The sequence below is a fragment of the Candoia aspera genome, chromosome 1 (assembly GCF_035149785.1).
Source record: "Candoia aspera isolate rCanAsp1 chromosome 1, rCanAsp1.hap2, whole genome shotgun sequence".
NCBI lineage: Eukaryota > Metazoa > Chordata > Lepidosauria > Squamata > Boidae > Candoia > Candoia aspera.
The window spans coordinates 18958291-18986054 of NC_086153.1; the positions used below are offsets into that span (position 1 = coordinate 18958291).

The window sequence follows — 27764 nt, forward strand, 5'->3', positions numbered from 1 at the left end:
TAGAATTGATGGAGTATATGCTAAAAAACCTGTCTCTGTCACCGGGGGGGGGGGCAGGGGAGGTGTGGAGGAGATCCCAGCTTCACACAACCATCCCCCATCCTCCCATCTGGACCGCCGGCAGAGCGGGACCGGAGACGGCTCCGGGATGAATCTCCATCCCGCAGGGCTCGACCACCAGTGTCCCCACCCCGAAGAGGGAGAGCTACTGTAACCTGGGGCCCAAGCACTCAAGCAGCCGCCGATTCCGCTCCAGCAGGAGTGGAGGTGAGAGACTTTTCTGTCAAGTTTGATGGGGATCCAACCAAGTTATCTTTCTTTCTAACTAATGCTAAAAGTTACATGAGGCAGTTTGGAGCATACTTCCCTTCCAAAGAAGCTAAGATAACTGCCATTGCCACCAAGTTGAAGGGTTGAGCGGCTGACTGGTATGTTCAATTAAGTGAGGCTGACTACCCTGAACTTGATTATTTCGAGGACTTCATGTGGGTGCTAAAGCTGCATTTTGAGGATCCTCTGGCCAAGGCAAGAGCTAAGAAGGTGCTGAAGGATCTTACCCAGGGCCAACTGTCTGTAGCTGATTACACCCTGAAGTTTAAGGCTCTAGCTGGGAAAATCCCCAACTGGTCTCAGTCAACCTTAATAGAACAGTTTAAAGAGGGACTCAACCGGGACGTCCTACGGTGGGCATTGTGTAGGGACGACCCAGAGTCATTGTATGAATGGATCTGTCTGGCAGGCAAGGCTGAGCACGCTCAGCATACCTTCATGCAAGCCAGAAGACCTGAAAAACCACCAGCCATCATGAGGGGACCCCGAAGTGCTGCGACTGCTGCCCAGCCAGGCTATAGAGCCTGGGATGAGGAGAGAGATGGGGGCTTCGCGAGGGGTCAGTGTCTCCGATGTGGAAAGGAAGGGCATCAAGCAGCTGATTGCCCAAAAGCCAAGGCTGGAGATCGAGCGGGCAAGCCACCGGCCAAATCGCCCCCCCTCGCAGCGGATGACAGCAGCCAACGGCGCAGCCAACGCTGAGGAAGTATTCTACTTCCCAGGAGAGGCTGAAGACAACTCTAAGGAGCCAGTGGGAAATGCCAGCCACCTGCCATGAAGAGCGCCTGCAGGCAGGTGGAGGAGGATGGGCGCGAGGATGCTATGGTGAGTGCTGACTGTCCCACTTTAGCAGTAAAAGTGAAATTGGGCTCCTGCACAAAAACTACAGAGGTCTGGGCTTTGGTTGACTCTGGGTGTTCCAGGTGTTTAATTCGCCCTGATCTGGTTGCTGCTTTGGACCTGCCTAGCTTCCTCCTCCAGCAGCCCTTGATCTTCACACAGTTGGATGGCTCAATGGCGGGGGGGGGGGGGCGGCTGCAACCCATTTCACTGGAACTGTCGCAATGCAAATGGGCAGCCACCGTGAGACTTTAAAATTCGTAGTAGCACCTGTTGGCAATCCCTTGGTAATTCTGGGGATCCCCTGGTTGACCTATCGAAGCCCATATATAAACTGGGAACACAGAACTGTGACTTTTAAAGATGGGTTTTACCAAGTTCCTACAGCGGAGAGAGCTGCACGTGCAGGGGCTGGAAGGGCTGCGGCTGCCACACCACGCCCTAACTTGACACATTTAGAAGGCTTGCCCGATCGATACCAAGACTTTGCAGACATTTTTGGGGAAATGGAAGCAGATCAGCTACCCCCCACCATCGGAAAACTGACTGTGCGATAGAGTTGGTTCCCAACGCTCAATTGCCCAAGCCAAAAATTTATCCAATGACTCAGAAGGAGCTTGAGGCATTAGAGGACTTTATTGACAAAAATCTATCAAGGGGTTTTATTGAACCTGCAAATTCCCCAGTTGGGGCCCCTGTGCTATTCCGGGAAAAGAAAGATGGCACGCTTCGACTCTGTACGGACTATCGAGGGTTAAATTCCATCTCAATTTTCAACAAGTACCCTCTTCCGCTCATGAAGGACATGTTAGCTCATTTGTCTAAGGGCAAGATTTTCTCCAAGCTCGATCTTCGTGAAGCGTATTTCCGCATCTGCATACGAGCTGGAGATGAGTGGAAAACTGCTTTTAATTGCCCATTGGGTTCATTTCAGTACAAAGTCCTCCCTTTTGGGTTGGCAGGGGCACCCGGAGTCTTCATGCAATTGATTAATGAAGCATTACATGATCATTTGTTTAAAGGGGTCCTGGTTTATTTAGATGATGTTCTCATTTACACTGAAACCAAGGAGGAACACGAACGCCTCCTCAAACAGGTGTTATGCAAGCTTAGAAATGCCAAACTCTATGCCAAACTTTCCAAATGTGAATTCCACAAGACCCAACTTGACTATTTGGGCTATAGGGTGTCTGACAAGGGCATTGAAATGGACCCTGCAAAAATCCAGGCAATTTTAAGTTGGGAACGTCCCCGCACCCGGAGGCAATTGCAAAGTTTCCTCGGGTTCAGTAATTACTATCACCAATTTATCCAGGGGTTCGCTGAGATTGCTTTGCCCCTCACTGATTTACTCTGTACCAAGGGCTTGGGGGAGACACACAAAGTAAAAAACCCTGGGGCAGTGTTGAATTGGACGCCTGAATGCCAGGCAGCATTTGAGAAATTAAAAACCCTTTTCACTGCTGAGCCTATTTTACAGCACCCCGATCCTGAACGCCCCTTTGTGGTCCAAGTTGATGCTTCTGACTCCTCAGTTGGGGCTATATTGTTACAGAGAGATTCTGAAAATCACTTAAAACCATGCACTTATCTATCCAGAAAATTTTCTGAAACCGAACGCCGGTGGCATGTTTGGGAAAAGGAGGCGTTTGCTGTAAAAGCCGCTTTGGAAGCCTGGCGTCACCTCCTTGAAGGCGCTAAATGCCCTTTCGAGGTTTGGACTGATCACAGGAATTTGGAAGCCCTTCGCACCCCCGGCGTCTCAGTCCTAAATGAATTCGCTGGGCTCAATTTTTCAGTCGTTTCAACTTCCAGTTAAAATTTATCCCAGGAAAGAAAAACTTTCTGGCTGATGCTTTGTCGTGTTTACCTCAGGATTTTGACCAGGGGGCAGATGTGGTTGGGACTGTTCTCACTGAACCACAACTGGGTTTGGTTGCTGTCACTCGGAGTCAGACTCATGCGCAAGCAACCCCGCCCCCCAGCCCAATCTGGGAAGCAGAAAGTGCAAGTTCCTTGTCAGTTACAGAAGGACTTTCCCCAGGTGCTGAAATCTGACACTTGGTTTCTAGCTAATAAAGACACTGTTTCTTTTGAAAACGGTCTGGCATGGGCGGAACACCGCCTTTATGTGCCTCAGACTTTAAGAGCTGAGATTTTACAGCGTTCCCATGATGATAAACTTGCTGGACACTTTGGTTTTGTCAAAACATTGCATTTGGTTCGTTGCCAATTCTGGTGGCCTACCTTGAGGTGTGATGTAAAAGACTATGTTGCTTCCTGTCCTGTTTGTGCCATGTCAAAACGTAAGGGGGGAAAACCACAGGGGCTTCTACAGCCAGTGGCCAGCCCGTCCCATCCCTGGGATGAGATTTCTATGGAGTTTATTGTGGACCTGCCTCCCAGTCAGAAGAAAACTGTCATTTGGGTTGTAAAATATTTTTTTTCCAAGCAAGCACATTTCATTCCATGTGCATCCATCCCATCAGCCCCACTGTTGGCGCGCCTATTTCTCATCCACATCTACCACCTCCACGGTAGCCCCTCCTGTATGGTCAGTGATCACGGGACACAGTTTACTTCCCAGTTTTGGAAATCATTTTTAAAATTGATTGGCACCAAACAAGTGCTATCCACACTTTCCCATCCTGAGACTGATGGTTCTACTGAGATTTTGAACTCCACTCTTGAACAATTTCTTAGAGCATACATTAATTACCATCAGGACGATTGGGTGGAGTTACTACCTTTTGCTGAAGTGGCTTACAACAATGCTGTCCATCAAAGTACCGGGCAAACCCCTTTCCATGTGGTTTCTGGTCATGACTTTGTTCCCATCCCTGAACTGCCACAACCCCCTTCCCAAATATGTTCTGCCTCTGACTGGGCTATGAAACTGGCTGATTCCTGGCCGGTGATTCAACAAGCTTTGGCTGATGCCCAAGCTGCTTACAAGTTTCAAGCCGATAAGCATCGTTCCTTGCAACACGACTTCAAGATTGGGGATCAGGTGTATCTATCTACCAAATTTATCAAGTCACCACAACCCTCTAAAAAACTTGCTCCCAAGTTCATTGGTCCTTTCCCTATTGTTGGTCTTATCAATCCAGTTACTGTTAAATTGGACCTGCCTCACAATTTGAAATGCTTGCATCCTGTTTTCCATTGCAGCTTGCTCAAGCCTGTCCACCAGTCCTCCCGCTGGCATCCCCAATCTCCTTCTCCTGCTCTGATCATGTTTGATGGCCAACAGCACTTTGAGGTCAAGGAGGTCATTGATTCTTGCAAGCTTCAAGGCACCCTCCAGTATCTGGTCCAATGGAAACATTTTCCTCATCCTGAATGGGTGTCTGCTCGCCATGTTAATGCTCCTGATTTAGTTTGCCATTTCCACCTTGCTTATCCTTTAAAGCCTGCTGCTTAGTGTTTTCTTTCTTTTGGAGGGGCAGTATGTCATGTTCACTGTTTCAATGTATAGTATACATCATAACGTTTCACATGCCATGGTGCTGACGCACATTTCTGTTTGGGAGGGAGCTGCTGTGAAACCTTGTACCAAGCTCTGTATTGTTCATTACAATGGAATGTGTTTGGGTTATGTTCTCTGTTCAAGGCCTTTTCCCGCAGAACATCAGAAACCGTTAGGAGCACCTGGGATTGTGAACTTGGGAAGATTCTACAGGGGGAGGGATCTCATTTACACCAAGGGTTTTTAGTTTGCATTTGGCGTGCTTTTATCGTTCTCAGCTTTCTCTGTGATCCTGCATATTATTCTTCAATAAATCAGATATCTTTGAATTCCTGCTCATGAGTCTGATAGTGTTTTAGAATAGGCAACCATTACACATTGCACAACCCTAGAAAATGGGAAACTTTCTGTATTTGCAGTTCCTGAAAACTCCACTGTATGTTAATATTTATTTTGTTATAAAACATCTGCTGAACACGGTTAGTTTCTATGATAAGGTTTAATGATAAAATTCTGTAATAAAGTTTAATATTTAACTTTGGAAAAACCACAATTCCAGTATCTTTTGGGATGACAGAAGGGAAATGGTGTTTTTGGCAGTGAGACCTAAAGGTTATGGGAGTTGTAAAGCAATACATTGGGAGGTCACCAGGATGAAGAAACCACCAAATGCTCACAAATGAGCCTTTTGGCCCCAATTAACTTTGATGGTCCACATGTCATCTGGCTATGTGGAAAAACAAAAACCCAATCCAGCATATTCGTCCTCCAGTAATCACTTCCCTAATAACAGCTGGTCAATGGTGCTTTCCCACAAAGAAGGAAATAGCTTCTGAACATTTCAGCAACTTTTTTACATTATGCTTTTTCCTCATCTATTTTTTTGTGATTATACTATTCAGCCCAGTTTCAACTCAGTTGTGATAAAGAATTCTTGTGAAGTGTTTTATTTGGTGGTTATCATAACACATGGCATCCTATTTTGTGCCTAATTCCTTATACAGCTAGTATCACATTTAATTAGGACTTAACGGATGCCAGAGCATAGTCCCAGGATCTTAGTAGTTAGAAGACATAAACTTTTAGCAATAAAGTTTCTTTGCTATAGTCCAGTGTTTCTCAACCTTGGTGACTTTAAGCTGTGCGGACTTCAACTCCCAGAATTCTTTGCTGGCTTTGCTGGCTGGGGAATTCTGGGAGTTGAAGTCCGCACAGCTTAAAGTCGCCAAGGTTGAGAAACACTGCTATGGTCAAACTAGAGTGGGTTGGTGCTATACTTTCTCTATTACATGTTTTTTAATATCCCAATGACAAGAAATATTGTCTGGACTTCCTGTTCTAAATTAAACGTTGCTGAAGTCTCATCTGCCTGCTTTTCATTAAAAAGATTGCTGCCTCTTAGAGATACTTCATGAGGGGGCCTTTACTGCCTTAGGGTCTGCTGGATGTTATATCATCCAGCAAGGAAAAAAACTCAAAACAAGGACAGTGTTGGCTTAACATGCTAGTCATGTATCAGTTAATAAGCCAAATGGCTAATCAGATAAACCGTATTATATCCTAGCATGTTTGTGAATGAGGCCATCACATTTAAACCACACTGCAATGTATCTTTTTGGCCTGCCGTGTTGTGTGAACACCACTACTGTGAATTTAGGGCAGAAATATACACCTTGAAAACTGGGAATTAAGGCTGCAAGCAGCCTTTATCTTGCAGAAATCTTTAAAAAGTTTGCTACCATTGTTTTTAATGTGTCACAAGAGTAAACGCATTAAACACAGGATGGACATGTAATCATAATCTATTGTAATGAAATGTATTGATGCTTTTGAACTTTGGTGTTGGAGAAGACTCCTGAGAATACTGAGGACAGCCAAGAAAACAAACTGATGGATCATCAAACAAGTCAACCCAGAGTTCTCACTCAAGGCACAAATGACCAGGCTCAAATTATCCTACGTCAGACACATAATGAAGGCCCAGCTCTCTGGACAAGGCTCTGATGCTGGGAAAGGTGCAAGATGGACAGGCTCAGTTGCAGTGGTGATGGGCGCACCGTAAGACCTGAAGAGCCAAGTTAGGAACAGATTATCAGAAAATCTATCTACATCACTGTTAAGTGTTGACACCGATTTGATGGAACATTGTTGTAGTATCGGCTGAGGCAGTTGCAGAAAATCCCAGGGTGTTAGCAGCAACAGTAGTGCACGTAGTTAGCAAGCAAAGTATTGGCTAAGATATAACTTCCTTGTATCATTATCCCTCCCTATGTCCCTTGATGTCACTTCCTTGCCTGTTCAATAAAAGGGAGGTGCGCAATTGTTCTGGGCTCTCTCCCGCCTAAACGAACCGTTGTGCTGAGTGTCATTCTTCCCGTGAGGAGCCCGCCTGGTCAGACTAGGCCGGTTGCGCCATCACCCGTTGGCACCACATCCCGCAGAGGACCCGCAACGCCACAGAACATAATCACTGAAATTAATTTTAGTTACTGTCTTGGTTCTATCCACCATCTCCCAGGGCACAATCCAAGCATGCAGTTACCTGGAGTCAAATAGCTCAGCAAAATGACACACAACTTTGGGGAGCTGCTGTTGGGTCCTGGGCCCCATTTAAGGGTGCCAGTAGATACCTAAAAGCCTTCCATAGCCTGAGCTTTTGTTATTTTCAGAATGGCCCACCTTACACAAAGTCCCTAATGTGAGGCTAATCCTGAACACACTTGCTCCGCCTCCCCTGAAATTAAGGTTGTTGGGACTCACAGCCTCCCCTGAAGCCCCCCCCCCGTTCTGTTTTCCTTTAGAAATTCAGGGAAAACAGTTCATTCTGTACAACATTTGGTGAGGAAGAGTTTTAACTGGAGAGCAGCAGACTAAATTTGTTTTTTTGTATTACCAGTCGGTATGATTTTGCTGTATCTACGCAGCCTGCTTAGGGTCTGAGGAATCAGGCAGCAGCATAAACTTTTTTGTAATAATAAATAAAGGCCAGTTTGCTACACTCTCAAGTATACTATTGTTAATTCACAGAGGGTAGTATTATCCTCAAGTGCTTTAGTGGGTCTTCCTACGTTGAGAAATGAACAGTCTCGAAGTTGGCACGCCTTTGATTTGATACAACAGGGCTCTTAGGTGGTTACACGCCAGACTGCTCGTTCTTTCGCTTTCGGAGCTAAGCCTTGATGGTTTCTGTCTGCAGTTTCCACCAGCAGATTCTGTTCGTATTTCAAAAGGCAAACGCTGCTTCAAGCGAAACTCAATTCTTGAAAGCGGGAACTTCAGGAACTAAACTTTACCCTGCCAGGCCTTCGCTCCTCTTTGGGCGCGCAAGCATTTGAAGAGCAACACAGATGCAGGAAATCGGTGGGACGAAGCTCCAAGTGGGCACGGAACGACCCTCCCTTTCCATCTTTCAGTGCAATGGAAGAGGAGCTGCGTCGGACGCCAGCCAATCCGGGAGGGCGAGAAAGAGGCGGCGCCTAATTTGAAATCTTGCAAGAGAAGAAAGAGAGCTGGCTGAAAGCGGGGGTGGTGTAGCTAAGTAGCAAGCGGTGCAGGTGAGTTGGAGCAAGGGGAAGAAAGGCGAGATGGGCCTTGTCCCCTCCCATTAGTCCAGTTTTAATTGTAGCGATTAGCCAAGTCCGTGATGATGTTTTTCTTAGCGTTTGTCCCGCATGGATGCAGGGGCCGCTTGCTTTTGTACAGCGGTCGCCTAGGGCTTCGCGGCGAAGCTACCAATGCATGGTGCCAGAAAGGGTGTGTGTGTGTGAGGGTTTATCAGCCGGGGTGCCCCGGAGCCCATCTGATGCTGATTTGGGTCTAGAGAGAGAGAGAGTGGCGGCCTGAGGTCACCCTGCTGGCTTCTGGGACTAAGGGAAAACTAGAACCTGGGTCTCCCTCCTGCTAGTCCAGCACTTAACCACAACATCACGCTGGTTCTCAAGCTAAGTCCGCAACGATTTTATCAGATTTATTTATAGCTGCATTGACTGCTTATGTCCCAAGGGATCGATGCATTATATTTCTTTGCCTTGTTATCACACCTGCCCTTTTACTGAGCTGTGGCAACCTCTTCAGTTCTGTGTTTAAAGGAAGGAAACCACAATCAAATACCCTTTTCTGGAGTCTTGAATCAATCAGGATATACCTTAGGCAAACTGCAGATTTCTCACTAATTCCCCACTGCGTGTTAAGCAATACAGGGCTCCCACCTGGTGAGGGGGAAATAACCCTTGTACTGGTATACTCCACTTGATAAGTATGGTTATTATATTGACTTTGGACGAACTTGGGATCATAAGGTCAGAAAGTTTTCAAGCTGAAGAATTGAGAACTGGCACCTTTGACGGACTGCTGCTTTTCTTAATGATACTTGTCACAATGTTTGGCCCAAATCAATACTTTAAGCCTGAGTACTATCCCTCTGGTCAACAAAGAACAAGTGTCTGGCCTTTTCCAGGTGGCAGCCCTTCACATACTTCAAGGGTGCTGACTTTCTTTTTTTAAGTGTCCTTTAATTCAAAAAATCAGAAGTGGGATCCTAGCCTGCTACAAAGCCAATCCCAGCCTTGAGCATTAGATTTATTTCCAAGAATCTCCATCAAGAGCCCATTTGATGAAGGTGCTGGGCTAGGAACCAGGAGCCTGTGAGTTCTAGACCTGCCTTAGGCATCACAGCCGGCTGGGTGACCTTGGGCTGGTCACACTCAGCCCAACCCACCTCACAGGGTTGCTGTTGTGGGGAACATAGGAGGAGGAAGGAGTATTAGGTATGTTCACCACCTTGAGATGACCAAAATATAAATATATTAAAAAGGTGGGATAAAAATCTAATAATAATAATCCCTGGAGAATTCTTAGGAAAAATAAATCTTGGGTGGTTGTTGAGGTGTGGAGAACACCTTGGGAGGCTAGAGGGGAAAGTGGGGAGCAATCTCAATTTCTCTCTGATTAATGAGTTTCTGCTGACTGGCCATGCTCTTCAAGACAACCCTTTTCCAGGCATGCCTGTGACATGTTAAATATGCATGTTATCCAGAAAGGTAGACAAGCTTATGCTAGTAAAGACATTTCTTTGTAGGGGATTGCCTAGCATCTATTGGAAAATGTTAATGACACTAGCAACATTTCTCCCCATTCTCCCCCATGTTGTGAACTTGTGGACTAGAAACTTGAGTAGGCTTTTTTTTCCTTTTAAGGCTTTTGAAGAATCCAGCACTGCGAAAAGATGGCATCTGTATTCCAAGGTGTGAGATCAAGCATCGGCTGGCGGAGCCATCAGGTCCTGTCTGAGGAGAGTCCTGTGCCAGATCGATTTAGGAAGAAGTCTTGTTTCAACATGAATAGTGTGCGGATGTCCCTCCGGAAGAGAATGCCTTTAAAAGAAGTAGAGATGAATTTTGATGAGAATCCAACTTGGGAGAGCCTGGAGGCTAAGGAGAGAAGTCCAAACCTCCAGGTGCTTGCAAGGACGGCCAAAAATGTATTTGGAACAATGTCACAGGTAGAGGCATGATGCGCAGAGATTCATGAGAGAGCTGTCTCAGCAACTGTAATAAATTAAGCGGATATGCATCTATGGTCTAGAAAGCTGATCAAACTTTGTTCTGAAATTCTCAAACATTATTAACCTTCAAATGTTTTTGCCCATCAAGGAATCTTTTGATGGGAAAACAACACCAAAATAGAGGTACAACTGGTAGGGAGCTTTGAATGGAAAGGCATTTTGGCTTTCTGCATTAAAGGTAACAGCTGCTGCAGATGCTCTTCCTAACCCCTTCCCCCAGGCCAAGGGTGTCCACAGGGAGTGGGTCAAAAAAGTCAAGATGGCAGCCGTGATCATGCAACTGAAGCTTGCTCTGGGAAGTAAGCCCTAGACTTACTCCCCTGTGAGTATGTGTAGAATTATGATAATTTATTTTAATGACAGTAGGAAGGGGGGTGGTTTTTATGACCCTGGAATACCTTTCACACATTTTTGAAAACTTTTTCAGGTTGCCTTTTCCCTGCCTAATTGTTCAGGGAGCTGCTAGGTTGCAATCTGGGGAATAACCCCATTATTTCCTGTGTCAATAAAAACTGCCTCTGTGTTTCAGAAAATGCAAAGGGGCTGCCGAGGCAAGAGCAGACGCTCCACCCAAACTCCAAACTTCTCTCCCCGGACCCCTCATCAAAACAAGAAGCTGGCCTCTGCCTCGACACCAACATCTAGCACTAGGATGGTGTCCCCACCCAGCAAGGGGCCTAGATCCTGTCAGCGTAAGAAAAACCTCCTGCCTCTCCGGAGATCCATGAGGACTGCAGCCTTGAGAAGCCCATACAGTTCTCCAGTTTCTCTTGCTGCAAGGAGGTAGGTTGGACGTTTGCTAAGCTAAGAGGTAAAGTGAGTTGAACTCAACTCCTGATGACCACAAGGATAGGAACACATGGTTTCCTTGGCAACAGGGCAGAAGTGGGTTGCCACTTCTTCCTCCTAAGGTGTTTTTTGACTCCCCAGGGCAGCCTACAGCTCTGGGATTACCCCCAACCAGGTCTATCCTTGATTAAGGGTTTTCTGAGCTCAGACAAGGCTGGCTAGATGCTGTCTCCTTGTGTGACTTTTGCTAAGCTAGTTGCCCAGTGATAGGAGAGAAGAACGGGTATCTCCCAGTTTGCTACTAGAAAGCCCCAGGTCCAGAGTGAACACATTTCTGCTACTCTTGCTTCTCTGTGTAGATATTCCAAAATATACTACTTTTATTCTGTTTAGCCACAAAGGTTCATCTCACCCTCAGAAACATGTCTTCTGCCTTCTTGTTTATACCCCTTTTCCCACACTCAGGCACTCAAGACAGCTGACAAGAATGTGCAAAGGAATCTATTCCAGCCTGAAATCCAATTTTAAAATATAAATAAGTAGCGGCTGTGGTCATTTTCGAAGTAGCTGAATCCCCCTTGAAACCTAGAGGATCCCAACGGCTAGGCCTGTATTTTGTGGTAATATAGTCCACAAATGAATCATGGGAATGCGTTTGGCACTGTGGTCCTGTTTTGAAAAGAGGAGGGATGAACTGGAGATAGAGAAAAATGCCATTGATTGGCAGATAGCCCAATTCACTCTTCACCTTCACCTTTCTCTCTTTTTCACGGCAGGCAGCTGGACTGTGATTTGGAGCTGGTCTCAACAGGCATTCGCCAACTGAAGAGTCTCTCTCGGGCTTTCAACGACATCATCGTTCAAGAGGAGAGGTGAGTTTTAGGAATGGTCTTACGGTCTCTCCTCTGGTTCTCATCCCACTGTCCAGAATTGGTGCCTGCTATCAGGCAGGCAGTTGCTGGGGCTTCAGATAACTTTTTGTGTGGACAAGAGCTCACTCTAGAGTCTTTGTTGCATCCATTTCAAATAGTGGGAAACCTTGGGGTCCATTCCCAAACACAGGGGACTCCAGGGGACAAATGATAGCTTTGGACAGGTTGCCAGCATCCTTGTTCTGGCTTTGCAGGCATCTCTTGTAAGGCAGCCTCGGAAATCACTTCGATCAGGCTTGCTGAAAAGCGACATCCCAGTTTCCCATCACCTTGAAATGGGAAAGAGATGAAAATTGTAGTATAAGAAAGAGACTCAGAACAGCCTCACATTGACTTTGTTGTACAGGTAGTCCTGGTTAACAACTGCCCTGTTTAGTGACCATTCAAACTTATGATGGTGCTGGAGAAGTAGCTTTATGACCAGTCCTTGCATTTACAACCATTGCAGCATCTCTGTGGTCATGTGATAGTCATTGTGGGGGGTTCGCAACTGGTGTGCATTTACTGCAGTCACAGCGCCCCGTGGTCATGTGATCACCATTTGTAAGCTTCGCAGCCGGCTTCTGACAAGCAAAGTCAATGGAGAAGCTGGCAGGGTCCCAATTTTAGTCATTAAATGAGGACTACTTGTACTTAAAAAAGAGCAGGGAAGGTTTTGGACAGCTTTTCAAGGTTCTGTTAATATACTCTACAACAATACTATAAAGTAGCATTTCTGGAATCCCTGCAGTACCAGTTCTGGGTCTGGCCTCAAAGGGCTGACATTATATCACAGTTAAAAACAAACCCACACAAACTCTTCTCCAAAAAAGCTGCTCCACCTTTATGTACGATGTGGCCACATCCAGTCTGCAGTCTTTGCTCATTAAAAGAGTGTCCATGATATGCAAACAATGCTTGTGCCTTCCAGTGGTTCAATTTGTGTAGATGGAGGCAAGGGTGGCTGCATATTCTGCATAATTTGATACATCGGCTTTATTCAACCATTGAGAACTACAATTCCAGAATTCCCATCAGGAAGTGCTGCCTGGGAATTTTGGGAACTGTAGTCACTGAACATTGGAAGAGACCAATGGGTTGCTAAAGGATGCAATGAGCAATGCCATCCCATGGTCCTGCCTATGTTTCCTCCATCAAGGCCGTCTGCATGCTGAACCTCAGCCTGAAACCCAACTGAAGTGGGTCTAGATAATCCACTTCCTCCAGCACTAGCCGAGGAACAGAATCCAGCAGCAAAGGCAGAGAAGCCGCTGTGCAACAAGGAAGGCAGTTCACCAGCGGCAAATCTCACTCTTCTCTAGAACCCAGCTGCAACCTGAGTGCCTCCCATCTGGTTTTCTGCAGAGCATCTGAGAGCTGATTTTGCATTTGGAATGTGTTTTATGTTTAAATCTTGCTGGGGTTTGTTGTCCCAGGAACTCTGGGTTCTTTAAAACCACATAAACAGAGTTCAGCCCCTCTGGACCCCTCTTTCAGGGTATCTATGGGATCCCAGCCTCGATACTCCAAGTGCCAGCAGGCTCTACCCCGACTGTTGCACTTCCCAGACACTGGCAGGCTCTACCCTGACCGCAGCATTTCCCAGGTGTCAAGGGTTTGGGTGGACTTACAAACGAAAATTTGACCCAGGCAAGGATATTGTAATGATTGCCTACTCTAATAGACTCAGACTCACAACCAGGAACTTAATGATATCTGTTTTATTAAAGAATAGTATGCAAATACAGAGAAAGCTGAGAATGAGTAAAAGCGCGCCAAATACAAACTAAAAACCCTCGGCTCAAACGTAATCCCTCCCCTCGCCCTGCTGTTGCAAACTCCCCCCCCCCCCCAGGTGCTGGTAACTGTTTCTGCTGATGTCCTGGGAAAGGAACCTTGAACACATGAGATAACCCAAACACATTCCAATCCAGCTGCTAACATATAACAATCCCACGAGATGGAATCCTCCTCCCCTCCCAGACGAAACACGCATCAGCCAAATTACATGCGAAACATTACGATGTACCAGCAACATTGGAACAGTGAACATGACATACCGCCCCCCCCCCAAAATTAAGGAGCAGGTTTCATAGGATAAGCTAGATGAAAGCGTCTAACTAAAACAGGAGATTGAACATCACGGGCAGACACCCACTCAGGGTGGGGAAAGTGTTTCCACTGAATGAGGTACTGCAGGGTGCCACAAAGTCTGCGAGAATCAAGGACCTCCTTCACCTCAAAATGTTGCTGTCTGTCAATCATGATCGGAGCAGGAGGTGGGGGTTGCGGATGCCAATGATCGGAGTGGTTGACAGGCTTGAGCAAGCTGCAATGAAAAACGGGATGTAAACGCTTTAGATTGTGTGGCAAATCCAGTTTAAACGTGACAGGGTTCACAATTCCCACAATGGGAAAAGGACCAACAAACTTAGGAGCCAACGTCTTTGAGGGCTGAGAGAATTTAATGAACTTTGTGGAAAGGTAGACCTTATCACCAACTTTAAAAGCAGGTTGAAGGGCTCGTCGCTTATCAGCGTGCAGTTTATAGGCAGATTGGGCATCAGCCAACACCTGTTGAATTACCGGCCATGAATCAGCCAGGTGAGCAGCCCAATCAGAAGCGGAGGAGGGCTGTGTGGAGGGCTGAGGCAAGTCAGAATGGGAACAAAGTCCCGGCCAAACACAGTACGGAAAGGGGTGTGCCCCGTGCTCTGATGGACAGCGTTATTATAAGCCAATTCAGCAAAAGGCAGCAGATCAACCCAATTGTCCTGCTGATAGTTGACAAATGCCCGCAAAAATTGCTCCAGGGTTGAATTAAGAGCCTCCGTAGATCCGTCAGTCTCTGGATGCGACGCAGTGGACAACGCCTGCTTGGTGCCCACCAGCTTCAAAAATGCCCTCCAAAATTGGGAAGTAAACTGTTCTGCGGTCCGTGATCAAGCGGGAGGGGCTCCCGTGAATCCGGTAGATGTGGACTAGAAAATGGCGGGCCAATTGCTGTGCAGACGGAATGGAAGCACATGGAATAAAATGGGCTTGCTTAGAAAAGTAGTCCTTCACCACCCAAATCACAGTCTTTCTCTGACTAGGAGGCAAATCCACAATGAAATCCATGGAAACCTCCTCCCAAGGACGGGAGGGGCTGGCCACTGGCTGCAGCAGCCCTTGTGGTTTGCCCCCCTTCCATTTAGACATGGCACAGACAGGACAAGAAGCAACATAACTTTTTACATCACGTCTCAATGTGGGCCACCAGAATTGGCGCATGAGATGTAAGGTTTTGACAAACCCAAAATGACCAGCCACTTTATCATCATGAGACCTAATCAAAATTTCCCTTCGCAAACTGTCAGGGACATCGAGGCAGTTTTGCTTCCAAGCTAAGCCTCTGTCAAATGTAACATTGTCTCTATTCGCTTGCAACCAAGTGTCAGATTTCAGCTCTAGCAGAAACTGTTGTTGCAATTGCGAGGGAATTGGCGTTCTTCCCCCAGCCGGTGAAACCGAAGCTGGGGGCAGCTGTCTGACTGCGTGTGACAGCTTGCAATCCCAATTGGGGTGCTGTCCACACTGTACCCACAACATCAGGTGCCTGGACCGAATCCTGGGGCAGGCGGGAAAGCGCATCAGCCAGGAAGTTTTTCTTGCCCGGAATGAACTTCAACTTAAAGTCAAAGCTGTCCTAACAGCCAGGAACCACGCTGAGACAAGGAATAGGTCTCTAGTGTTTTATTACTGCTACATAACAGAAAATCCTAAGAAACTGAAGAAGCGTGGGAAAAACCCAGACATATAAACCCCAAAGAATAAGGCGGGCCCGATCTGTGTCTCTTTGAATGGCCACCTAATTCCTCAGTACTATGCATGCGCTTTACAGCCTGGATGGGAGCCCCCTGCTCGCCATCCTCACTCATGACATCAGCAACTGAAAAATTGAGCCCAGCGGATCTGCTTAGGACTGAGCTTACAGGGCGTGCTGAGCGCTTCCAAATTTTTATGGTCAGTCCAAACTTCAAAAGGACATTTAGCCCCCTCTAAGAGGTGGCGCCATGCCTCCAAAGCAGCCTTGACTGCAAAAGCTTCTTTTTCCCAAACATGCCATCGCCTTTCCGTCTCGGAAAATTTCCGGGACAGATACGCACACGGCTTCAGGCGGCCAGCAGCATCCGCTTGCAGCAAGAGCGCTCCAATTGAGAAATTGGAAGCATCCACTTGAACCACAAAGGGTCTAGTGGGATCAGGGTGTTGCAAAATGGGTTCAGCAGTGAACAGGCTTTTGAGTTTGTCGAAAGCCAACTGGCATTCAGGTGTCCAATTGAGCAATGCCCCCGGGTTCTTCACCTTGCGTGTGTCCCCCAACCCCTTCGTACGTAACAAATCAGTCAGAGGCAATGCAATTTCTGCGAACCCTTGGATGAATTGGCGGTAATAGTTGGAAAATCCCAGAAAACTTTGGAGCTGTCTGTGGGTACACGGGCGCTCCCACCCCAAAATAGCTTGAATCTTTGCAGGATCCATTTCAATGCCCTTGTCAGAGATCCTGTACCCCAGGTAGTCAAGCTGAGTCTGATGAAATTCACACTTAGAGAGTTTAGCATAAAGCTCAGCCTTTCTCAGTTTGCTAAGCACCTGTTTCACCAAGCGCTCATGTTCCTCCTCCGTTTCAGTATAAATTAAAACATCATCCAAATAGACCAGTACACCCTTGAACAAATGTTCATGTAACACTTCATTGATCAATTGCATGAACACCCCTGGTGCCCCCGCCAACCCAAAAGGCAAAACCTTGTACTGAAAAGAACCCAGAGGACAATTGAAAGCAGTCTTCCACTCATCCCCCTCCCGTATGCGGATACGGAAATAGGCTTCCCTCAAATCCAGCTTAGAGAAGATTTTTCTCTTAGCCAGATGTGCTAACATGTCTTTTATTATTGGCAGAGGATATTTGTTTAATATCGAGACCGCATTTAATCCGTGGTAATCTGTACAAAGTCTCAATGTCCCATCCTTCTTCGCTCGAAACAAGACGGGGGCGCCCACTGGCGAATTTGCTGGTTCAATAAAACCCCTGGCCAAGTTTTATCCACAAACTCCCGCAACGCTGCCAGCTCCTTTTGCGTTGTGGCATAGATTTTTGGTTTGGGCAGTTGCGTGTCGGGGACCAACTCTATCACAGTTTTTCAATGAGGTGGAAGTTGGTCTGCTTCCTTCTCACTAAACACATCCGCAAAGCTTTGGTATTGCTCCGGCAAGCCCTCCAGTGGGGTGACAGCGAAATGCGGGGTTGCTGCCGCCGCCCTCCCCACTGCAGCCTGCGGAGCATTGTCCTCCCCAGGGGCTTGATAGAAACCATCCCCAAAAGTCAAAGTCCTGTGCACCCAATTTATATATGGGTTTTGTTGGGCCAACCAAGGAATCCCCAGAATGACTAAGGGACCCCCCCACAGGCGCCACTACAAACGGCAGCCCCTCACAGTGGCTGCCCATTTGCAACGCCACCATGCCTGTGGAATGGGTGACTGGCTTCCCCCCCTGCCGTAGAACCATCCAGTTGGGTAAAAATCATGGGACATTTTAGTGGAAAGCTGGGTAACTCCAAAGCAGCCACCACGTCAGGGTGCATCAAGCAACGCGAACACCCTGAATCGATCAATGCCCAAACTTCAACGGTTCTTGTGCGGGAGCCTAGCTTCACTTTCACTGTCAGTGTGGGATAGTTGCCACTCACCGAAATATGGTCACACCCCTCCTCCACCACCTGCCCAGAGGCGCTCTTTAAAGCAGGTGGCTGGCTTTTCCCGCCGGCTGGAGTAGATCGGGCTCCCCCTCTTCCCCGAAGTAAGGAATCTCCTCCACTTCAGTTTCAGCCATGGCTGCCTTCATTTTCCTGGGTAAAGAGGAAGATTTCCCCGAGGACCTTCCTGGACGATCATCGGTCTTTCCCTTCGGGCACGCCGCCGCTCAGTGACCTTCCTTCCCACATCGGAGGCATTGTCCTTTCGCATAGTGGCGCCCTCTCTCCTCTTCCCAGGCACGTTGACTGGTCTTTCCAGTGGGTGCAGCAGTGTGGGAACCCTTGCTGAGCCCAGCATATCTCATCACCTTCCGGTGAGCAAAAGTCTCATGGGCATGCTCAGCCTTCCCTGCCAGCTGTATCCATTCATACAGGGTATCTGGGTCGTCCCTGCCAAGCGACCACCTCAGGACCTCCGTATTCAGACCGTCCTTAAAAAGTTCTATTAATGTGGTTTGGGACCAATCCTCAACCTTCCCAGCCAGAGCCTTAAATTCCAGAGCATAGTCTGCTACCGATCGTGGCCCCTGGCTAAGCTCCCTCAGCGCCCGTTTTGCCCTTTCTTTAGCTAACAGGTCTTCAAAGTGTAGCTTCAACGCCCACAGGAATTCTTCGAACTCCTCCAGCTCAGGGGCATCCGATTGACATAACTGCACATACCAATTGGCAGCTCGCCCCTTGAGCTTAGTGGCAATGGCATTAATTTTGGCTCTTTCTGAGCGGAAACACTGTTCCCATTCGTCCATATAACTCCTTGCATTGGTAAGGAAGAACGATAGCTTAGTTGGATCTCCATCAAATTTAACAGTAAAGTCCTTAACCCCCACTCCGGGCGGTCCCTTCGCCACAGCTGGTCGGTCGGGCTTCCTCTTAGCTCCCAGGGAGCTCCGCTCACGAGGAGGGGACTTTGAAATTCTCACCCTCGGCGCTCTTACTTCCTCTCTGTGCCGGGTCCTACTCCTTTCCCCCAGGGAAGGTGGGGGCAAAGAAGGGGTCGAATACCTATTACTGGACTCCTCTCCTCCTCTCCTGGGGACCCCAGTCCATGGACATTTTACGGAACATAAATTCTAGTGACTCCAATTTGGCCTCCACCAGTTTTATATGATCGGGTTTGGGAATCCTCCTTTCCCTCCTGCCTCACCACGGTTGGGGACATCGGATATCGCTGCTTCCAAGACGTTTTGGACATCCCTGGTAGGGATCCCTGTGTTTCATCCCAGGTGAGCAGCTCACCTGGCGACTCGCCAGTCGGTTCAGGGGCTCTTTTACCACCAACCTCCTCTTCTCCTAGGCTGGAGCTCGACCTCTCTTGAACTTCTGATGGCTCCCAAGGAGGGACTTTCTCTGTTCTTATCACTGTGGAGTCGGGTTCCCCCTCGCTCGATTCCTCGCTTTCCATGGTTTGGGGATTTGGTTTGCTCATCGCTAGCACTTCTCCCTCACAAAATAAATCTGGAAAGGGGCTAACGGAAAAATTTTTTGGATTCTCAGCTTTATGTAAGGATTGCCTCCCTTAATAGAATCAGACTCACAAGCAGTAACTTAATGATATCTGATTTATTAAAGAATAGTATGCAAATGCAGAGAAAGCTGAGAATGCGCAAAAGCGCACCAAATACAAACTAAAAACCCTCGCTTCAAACGTAATCCCTCCCCTCGCCCCGCCATTGCAAACTCCCCCCCCCCCAGGTGCTGGTAACCGTTTCTGCTGATGTCCTGGGAAAGGAACCTTGAACACACGAGATAACCCAAACACGTTCCAATCCAGCTGCTAACATATAACAATCCCACGAGATGGAATCCTCCTCCCCTCCCAGACGAAACACGCATCAGCCAAATGACATGCGAAAGGTTACGATGTACCGGCAACATTGAAACGGTGAACATGACAGATACACACTCCTCCCAAGGCAATCAAAAGCATTGGGACGCCAGCAAACCCCACACCAATATATGGTAGTCCTTCGGGTTCAAAGAAAACATGCTGTTGTGCAGCTCATCTGTGGAAACTGTCAGCTAAAGTTTCCTTTCAGCGATTTCCTAGACGGGCATTGCATCTTTGAGTCTTCAGGGGAACCGAACCCCTCTTGCCTGAGACACTCAGTTTCGATCCCAGTTAAAATCTCCAGTGCGTGCTGCCATCCCCAAGCTTGTCTGGCGAGGAGAGACTCCTGTAGAACCAGGCAAGGCTGTTAGGCAGTCCGATCTGGGTTGCCAAAATTGTTGTCCCACGAACTCTGGGTCCTTAAAACCTGACATGCTTCGCCAATTAACACGCAAGGTGGGAATCTCTTTTTATAGCTTTATTCTGCAGAAGAAAGGGCCCCTATGACTTTAGTTTCATAAGCGTGCTGAGCTTGCAAATAAATACAATTTTTATACATGTTCAGAACAAAGAGGTACATGATTATTGGCAAACAATAATTATTCATACCCTTGGGTGGGCAAAACACTCCCAAAAGATAGGCAGTTTCACTGTTGCTGGGGAGAAATATGAGCTAGCTGTTACCTATTTCCACTGTACACAACTGACCACTTCCTTCTCCAGTTTGGGGGGAACTTACTGTCTTTCTCTGCTTGCACCTGACTGATAATGGATACACTCTGGAAGAGCTCCAGTCTTGTCTATTAGCCTTTGAAATACTCAAAGCAAATGGGTTAGGGCAGCTGGTTTCTGCTGCCTTCTTCAAATTAACCCTAACACCATCATTCCATCAAGTTAATCAGTCTTGTAGAAATCTATGCTCTGGACCCAGGTGTATCCCCAAGCAGCACTTCCTTATTTTTCTGAATATTGGTTGAAAACAATGGGCCATAGTCAAGGTTGCTGTATCTCAGCTGCAAAAATCTGGATGACCCTTAGGTGAGAGCACGGAAGACACTAATTCTTTGCTGGCTTTGACTGCTTTTCCAGATCTTTTAGGCTAGGTATAAAATCCTTACTTAGGATGTATTTTTTGAAGCACTCCAATCTTCTGTTGAGAATACCTAACTTCTTTTGGGTATCACAACTTTGCTTGGAAAGCATCTGTAATATATAATTACCATGAAAGCCGGCTGGGTGACCTTGGGCCAGTCCCTCTCAGCTCAACTCACCTCACAGGGTGGTTGTGGGGAAAATAGGAGGAGGAAGGAGTATTAGGTATGTTTGCCACCTTGAGTTATTTATAAAAATAATAATGGGGAGATTAAAAAAACTAAAATAAAAAAATCTAAATGACATAAAAAGCTAGTTCAGTAAATGCAATTCAGCCACTATTGCAAAAATTATGAAACCTAACACTGTACTGTTTTCTCTCAGTCTTACAAATGGAAATATTTACAGGCATTAGTTCTTTGTAGCGCTTGTTTTTTGAGGGGAACAGAATTGTCCTCAGGTTCCATGGGCTGTTTGTGTGTGTGTGTGTAGATAGATAGATAGATAGATGATAATTAGATAATAGATGATAGAGAGATATATGCATAAGAAATATTTACTGGACACATGTGTGATTTTAATGATCTGTTTGGAATATTTTCAAGCTTTATGGCTGAACTGGATTTTTTTTGAGTTGGTTTTTTTTTTAAGTTTCTTCTGCAGAACAGTAGTTGCACTCCAAATACCTTCCTAATTATTTATATTTTATTTACTAAATGCTTTTACAGATAAACCATTTTCATTTTAGCCTTCTGCAAAAGCCTGCATGCAGCAGAGAATCCTTTTCTACAGACAATCTGGTGAAAGTAAACTTTGCTTACTGCCACTCCTCAAGCTTCCTCTTGCAGAAAGTGATAATGTTTCCAAACTGCTGCTTACTCCCAAAGCCCAGGATAAAACCAATTGTACTCCTCTTTCTCTCCATGCAGCTAGATTTAATAAGTTCACAGATTGCATCCTGCTTGCCGATCAATCCAAAATGTGTCCTCCTTTGGTCCTACGAAGCCCTCCTCACTCAGCAACTGGCAATTTCCAGATCAAATCTGCCTGTTTCATGAACTATTTTGATTCCAGTTGCTGGGTCTGCAGTGAAAGAGGAGTATAAGAGGAGTATGGTTGGAGAAGTGAGTCTTGGTAGGAAATGTATTCAGTGGAAAGAATGCGAGGCAGTGTTTCCTGGCCTCATGTTTTTCAGAGGGCAGCTAATTGCTAGCAGGGGCCTAACTCTGTCAGCTCAGGGGTCCCTCTGAATTAGTCTGAATGTCATTATCATTTCAGCTTGTAAAGCTTTATTCCTAATGTTCTTCCCATCTACTAGTGATATGACAGTTGCTCTGATTTGTAACTGAAGATAAAAACCATCAAGGTAAAACTTGTCTTGTTTTTTTGTCTGATCTGCTTGGAGTACATTAACACACACACAGACTGCCTGCATGGAACAAACCAGCTCTTTAACAGGTTAATATGCATGCAAAAGTTTTCTTATCTCTTGTTTTCTGTGATAGTACCACTACAGTATAAAGCAAATGTGTGCACTGGCTGGATTCCCTTGGATTGTCCTGAAAGTCAACGTTGGGTTTTACTAGTTTGGGGATGCTGGTCGAGTTCTTTTGGGGTTGCGTTGCAAACTATGTTGGAGGAGAACATGTGAGACTCCTGGTCCACTTTTCTTACACTTACTGTTGGCACAAGGGACTTGGGCAAAAAGAAGGAAATAAAATATTTTCCATCTCCTGCCCCTTGACCGTCTTAACTGAACATGTTCTTGATTCAACCTGGACTTTTTCCATATGAACAGGCAACTGCTGAACAGTGGACTGTCCTGAAATTTGGGTAAGCTTCTCTGCCATTAGTGATGCTTACAGGGCAGCCAACCCCAACCGGGTGCACTCTAGATACTGTATGTGGATTTTAGCTTACATGATTCTCAGTCAGTGTAGCTGGAAATTACCTCTTGGGAGCACTAGGTTGGAGAAGACCATCTTAGGTTATGCTCTTGTATCATGTTAAACCATATTTGGTTTGATCTTAGTTTGTTGTAGGGGCTGTGCCTTCCTGATGTTATTTGCAAGAATATTAAATTGTGGAGAGATTTCAGAATTCTTGCCTAGGCTCATGAGATTTCACTGCATTTTTAAAATACTTATTTAGTTTTGGAGTTCATAGACACCTTTTAGAAGTTTTGTGAATGCCCTGGCAATGTTAACAACACCTGGTTTGTTAACTAAACTGTCACTGGTTGGATTTGCACAATATACAGCTAAAAAAAAGTCATACTAGATGACAGATTAACATTATGGGTGAACTGAGTATTGAAAGGAACTTCAGTTAGCTTGACTGTTAGAATTCAGATTGAAAAGTGGGATCTAAGCAAACTTTTTTTTTCTGACACCCCTGTTTTTATCTACTAACTCCACTATTCACTCAGTGACTTGACTAACTCAAATTGCAGAGCATGATATCAATGGTAGTTCTATGCCACCTCTCAGCATAACACTCTTCTATATGTTGTTTTTCTAAATGTTATAATGTCTACCCTGAGTGGAGTTAAATTGAGCTAAATAACATGGCTAGACTTACAAGAAATGGGCCAGAATTGGGCATCTGACTGACTGACAAGAAATAACTGAATTTTTAGCCTCTTATAATTCAGTTACTGTACTTTTTATAGAAAAGATGAGACATGTCTATGTTTCATTGTCCAACAGAGATAATTTACTGAGATCCAAACTCAAATTTCTAGAAATATTAGGATTTGGAGAGAAACACAATCCCCTCATACTAATTCTAGAGCAGTATTTTTCAACCTTGGCAACTTTAAGATGTGTGGACTTCAACACCCAGAATTTCCCTGACAGCATGTTTAAAAACACTGTCCTAGAGCTTTATCCTTATCGATTTGCTTTTCCAATGCCTTTTCACCAAATGTCCCTACTGCTGAAATATCATGATGTATGTACAAATATCTCTTACACAGATATCCCCAAACTGACACCGTCCAGATGTGTTAAAATACAACACTCATTATGTCCCATACACACAGCAAATAATATCTTTGTTCTATGGTTTCTTCCATGCTGTCAAAACGTACACTATAAACTCTGTGGGGCAGTGGACCAGTCTGCCATTTTTATTTTTTTAGGAAGGAGAGGCAATGTATGTCCTTTGTTCTCCTCTTGACTAACAGTCCTCAGGGGTAACAGTTGTTTCTTCTTGTTTGCAGAGATCAAGCAATCCTAAACTATTATGAAATCATGGCCCAGAACATTCGGGCAATGCAATTGCAGTCTGGAAGCTTGGCTCAGGGTCTTCGGAGGCACGCAGGGAGAGTGCGGTGGAGATTCAACAGCTGGGCTGATAATCACCTCAAATAGTATTAATCTGGAAGCATTTGAAGGATGGACATTTGCATGTGTTTTTAATAAGCTTTTAAAATCCATATTGAATCAACTTGACTCTAAATAAGCTTGTGGCGTAAAATGCTAACTTATAAGAAACCTTACTTGTCCTTCTTATAGACTTTATGTATGCAAGTTTCTGCGCTGAAATTAACCCTATTTATAACCTTAAGCCAAAGTGAGGTTGCATTCTGGGCTTCATTCATTGTTACAGAGTCTTAACAACTTTTTATATTCTTTAATCCATGCCTTCTTTCAGCATTTTATTCTCATTATGCTGTGTTTAATGAGTTGTTGGAATGGTGTGCCCTGAAAGAGCTGCACAAAACAGTACAATATGTAGTATGGAATTCAGCTTTCTCAGAACATTTGACAATTAAAAAAATAAAACACTAAGGTTCAAGTTCTTATGGCCAAAGAGATGTCTAGAGGATTATTGATAATATACTGTAGTATCTTTATTGTTCAGCTTTGTTGTTCAGCATTTGTTCAGAAACTTCCAGATCCAAGATCAACCTCATACACAGGTTCTGTGGCCAATTCTGGGCGACAGATTTTAAGAAGCCATCAGAGAAAAAGGGACAGAAAAGGCCTTAGGAGGAACATCAGGACACCGAGCCAAGAATAGAGAACAATATGACCTTTTTAATATCTGAAAGGAAGTCACACAGAAGGAACAGATTGTTTTGCTCCATTCTCTCCTGTGGTAGCTGAGGAGAATTCCTCTCCTGAAGTTACTCTTTGCATTAGACATAAATCACAGGGGGATGAAAGCATTAAGAGTTTCTCTTGTTTCCTGTGGTTTTGCATTCTACATCAAAAAAAAAACCCTGCAGTAAGTGAAAAGATCTACTGCATTGAATGCCACTACTCTTGTTTGTCCAGATTTAAAAAAAAATTATTTGGATTGAGCTAGACCAAATGTACAGAAATCTGTTTTTATTTTTTTCCAGTAGAAGGCTGCATTTTCCTAGGAGGAGACAATCTTGGATTGTAGGCACAGCTGATATCAATGGTAGGCTGCACTAGAGTGTGAATTGTTCTCTTTTTTCTAGTAGGATGCTGGGGGATTGAACTGATTCTGGTGTGTGTGTGTGTGTGTGTGCGCACGCATGTCAAAAAGTCATGTTGGCAGCCCTGATTGCATGATCAATGATCATGACTGTATCTTATTTTTATATGGGTGCTTCCATGAGCCTGCCATCTTAATTCTTTTGACTGCCCTCTGCAAAAATCCCCAATTTTTTGAGAATTAAACTAAGAGCTGCAAGTTTGGCACTGAGCTATGCCTTTTCCTGCTGTTTAGTTAAATATATTTTTTTACATAACTAATTACTGGTTAGTCAAGTTTTATAAATTAAGTACACCATGACACAAATAATGGTTATCCTGCGTAAGCCTTATGTCTTCTATTTTCAGCCCTATTCCCTGATGCATCTTGATGATTTGTCCCCCATCGGAGTTAACTATTCTCTCAAGAGCGCATCATTATTATTAGAAATAGGTTTATATATTGAAGAAAATATAAGCTTCTCTTTCTGAAGTCTCCTGTGCATTTAAGGTTGTTCAGGTTATGCAATGCAGCAAACAGCTAGGAACATGGTAAAGAGTGTTTGGGACTCAATAATAGAAACCAACATTTGTTTTTTTCTTAAGTTAATTCTCCTTTTTGTAATTGTTTTTAAATGAAACATTCAAGAGTTTTTACTAGGAAAAAGTCTTGGGTTACGCGGATTGTCTCAATAATAATTTTTCCCCCGTTTACTTTTGGTCCCAAGCAAGAGGCTGGGTCATGGAAAATTCAGAAGTACAGAGCACAACACTGAAGAGAAGAAACCATGTTTATTGCAAGGATCATTGAGTGCCTGGCCAGTTTGGGGAAGCCAGGCAGGTCCTTGTCAGTGTACAGGGTTAGTTTTATTGTTAAGCCAAATGGGCCTTTAGGGAAGGCAGCAGAGCTGGGGAAGCCCATTGTTAAAGGAGATGGAATGTTGAGATAATTGGAGGCAACCAAGACAATGGTCAGATAAAGGAAATCCGAGTTCAAAGCAAAAATGTAATGTGAGAAAGCGTCTCACATTTACATATATACAAGTCTGAGAGCTGTCTCACATTACATTTCTGTTTATTTTTATTGAAATTATTGACATTTAAAAAATTTTTATTAAAGAAATTTTTAAGAGAATAAAAACAATATAAATTATAAAAGAAAAAAGTAAAGTAAAAAAAAGTGCAAAGAAAAATAGAGGAGAAGAAAACAAAAAGTTATAAAGAAGCAGCTTCCGATCTTAACAGCAGTTACAAGTACATTTATATTTTACCCTCTCTGTAAAGTTGTAACATAATTTCCTTCTTTCCATAGTCTACCCTTTCTAATCATCAAACCCATAAATCACAAGTTCATATTTTTCCTTTTTTCAGCAAAAATTCCTAGCTAATCCCTGAATGTACCACTGAATACAAGTGCCATATTTAAATTTTGTTTGAATCTTTTTTTTCTTCTAAAAATACTGTTCATGCTATACCACCAGCTATCAAGAAACTGCACCGTAAAACAATAAAGTACACTTAAAACAAATCAAAACAATTGGTTGAAACAAAACAGTGACAACTAAGTAGTTCATGGGCCATAGTATTGCACTAAGATTAAAATCAAACCAAGTATAGGAGAATACAGACATATTTAAAGGAAGAGATTCCTCTAAATGTCATGTCAAATAAATTAATGACATGTCCGTAGTTTTCTTGGCTATAAAATGGACGTGGTTTGCCGTCTTTATGGAGCAGCCTAGAATTTCTTAGTTATCGCTTACTGAAGTCCTACAATCCACTTGGACTTTGCTTAGCTTTATAAGATCAGTTAAGATCAGGTAAGTGTTGCCACTTGGCTCAGCAAAAAGGCATTGGCCTATCTCTGAAAAGATAACAGATTGTGCCAGGCAGGGCCGCAGTTAAGGTCTGTGTCACCCGGGGCAAACATGGATTCCATGTCCACTTTGGCACCCACCCAAGGGCTCATTTTGGTGCCCCCCGCCAGCGCAGTGCCTGGGGCACATGCCCCACTTGTCCCCCGCTAGTTGTGGCCCTGGTGCCAGGCAGCTTCTCTGGGGAGGTTATTTTAAAGTTGTGGACCTACTGTTCTTACCAGAGAGCCAGCTGGGTTTTGTGGTTAAAGACACCAGGCTAGAAACCAGGAGACTGTGAGTTCTCTCTGATCTGGAGTACTCTCTCAGCCTTAGGGAGAAGGAAATAGCAAGCCACTTCTGAAAACTTTGCCAAGAAAACTGCAGGGACTAGTCTAAGGGGTTGCCAGATTCAAGACTCACTTTAAAGGGGGAGAAAAAAAAAGGGGGGAGGCTATCAGAATGCCATTCCTCTATTTCTCTTTCTTTCTCTCTCAGACACACACACACACACACACACACACACACACACACACACACACACACACACACACACACACAGAGTATGTTTTGCTTTTTAATTTTTTTCTCATATTCTTTTAAGTATGAGTGTGTGTGTTTTTGTTTTTGCCTGAAATTTTCTTTAGCCAATAAAAAAAGTTTAACCCCCCACCCAAAAATTCAAGAGATGTTTAGATCACATTCTTTTCAACAGGAAACATTTCAGAAATGATCATACTGTGTTTATGTTGTTGGAGATGCAGTGAAACTTAACACTTTATTCAAATATATTGTTCAATTTCAGTAAGAAGCAAGTACATGTATTAACTCTACCTGAGAT

General features: G+C 44.9%; 1 protein-coding gene across 1 annotated transcript; it reads left to right on the forward strand.

Moving 5' to 3' along the window:
* The first annotated feature begins 8079 nt into the window (after nt 1-8079).
* PIMREG (PICALM interacting mitotic regulator) lies at nt 8080-24599 on the forward strand. The gene is made up of 5 exons (XM_063298740.1): nt 8080-8193; nt 9835-10139; nt 10732-10985; nt 11768-11863; nt 23846-24599. Exons 2-5 carry the CDS (start codon nt 9864-9866, stop codon nt 23994-23996), a joined length of 777 nt encoding a protein of 258 aa, XP_063154810.1. The 5' UTR covers nt 8080-8193; nt 9835-9863; the 3' UTR covers nt 23997-24599.
* Nucleotides 24600-27764: the final 3165 nt, after the last annotated feature.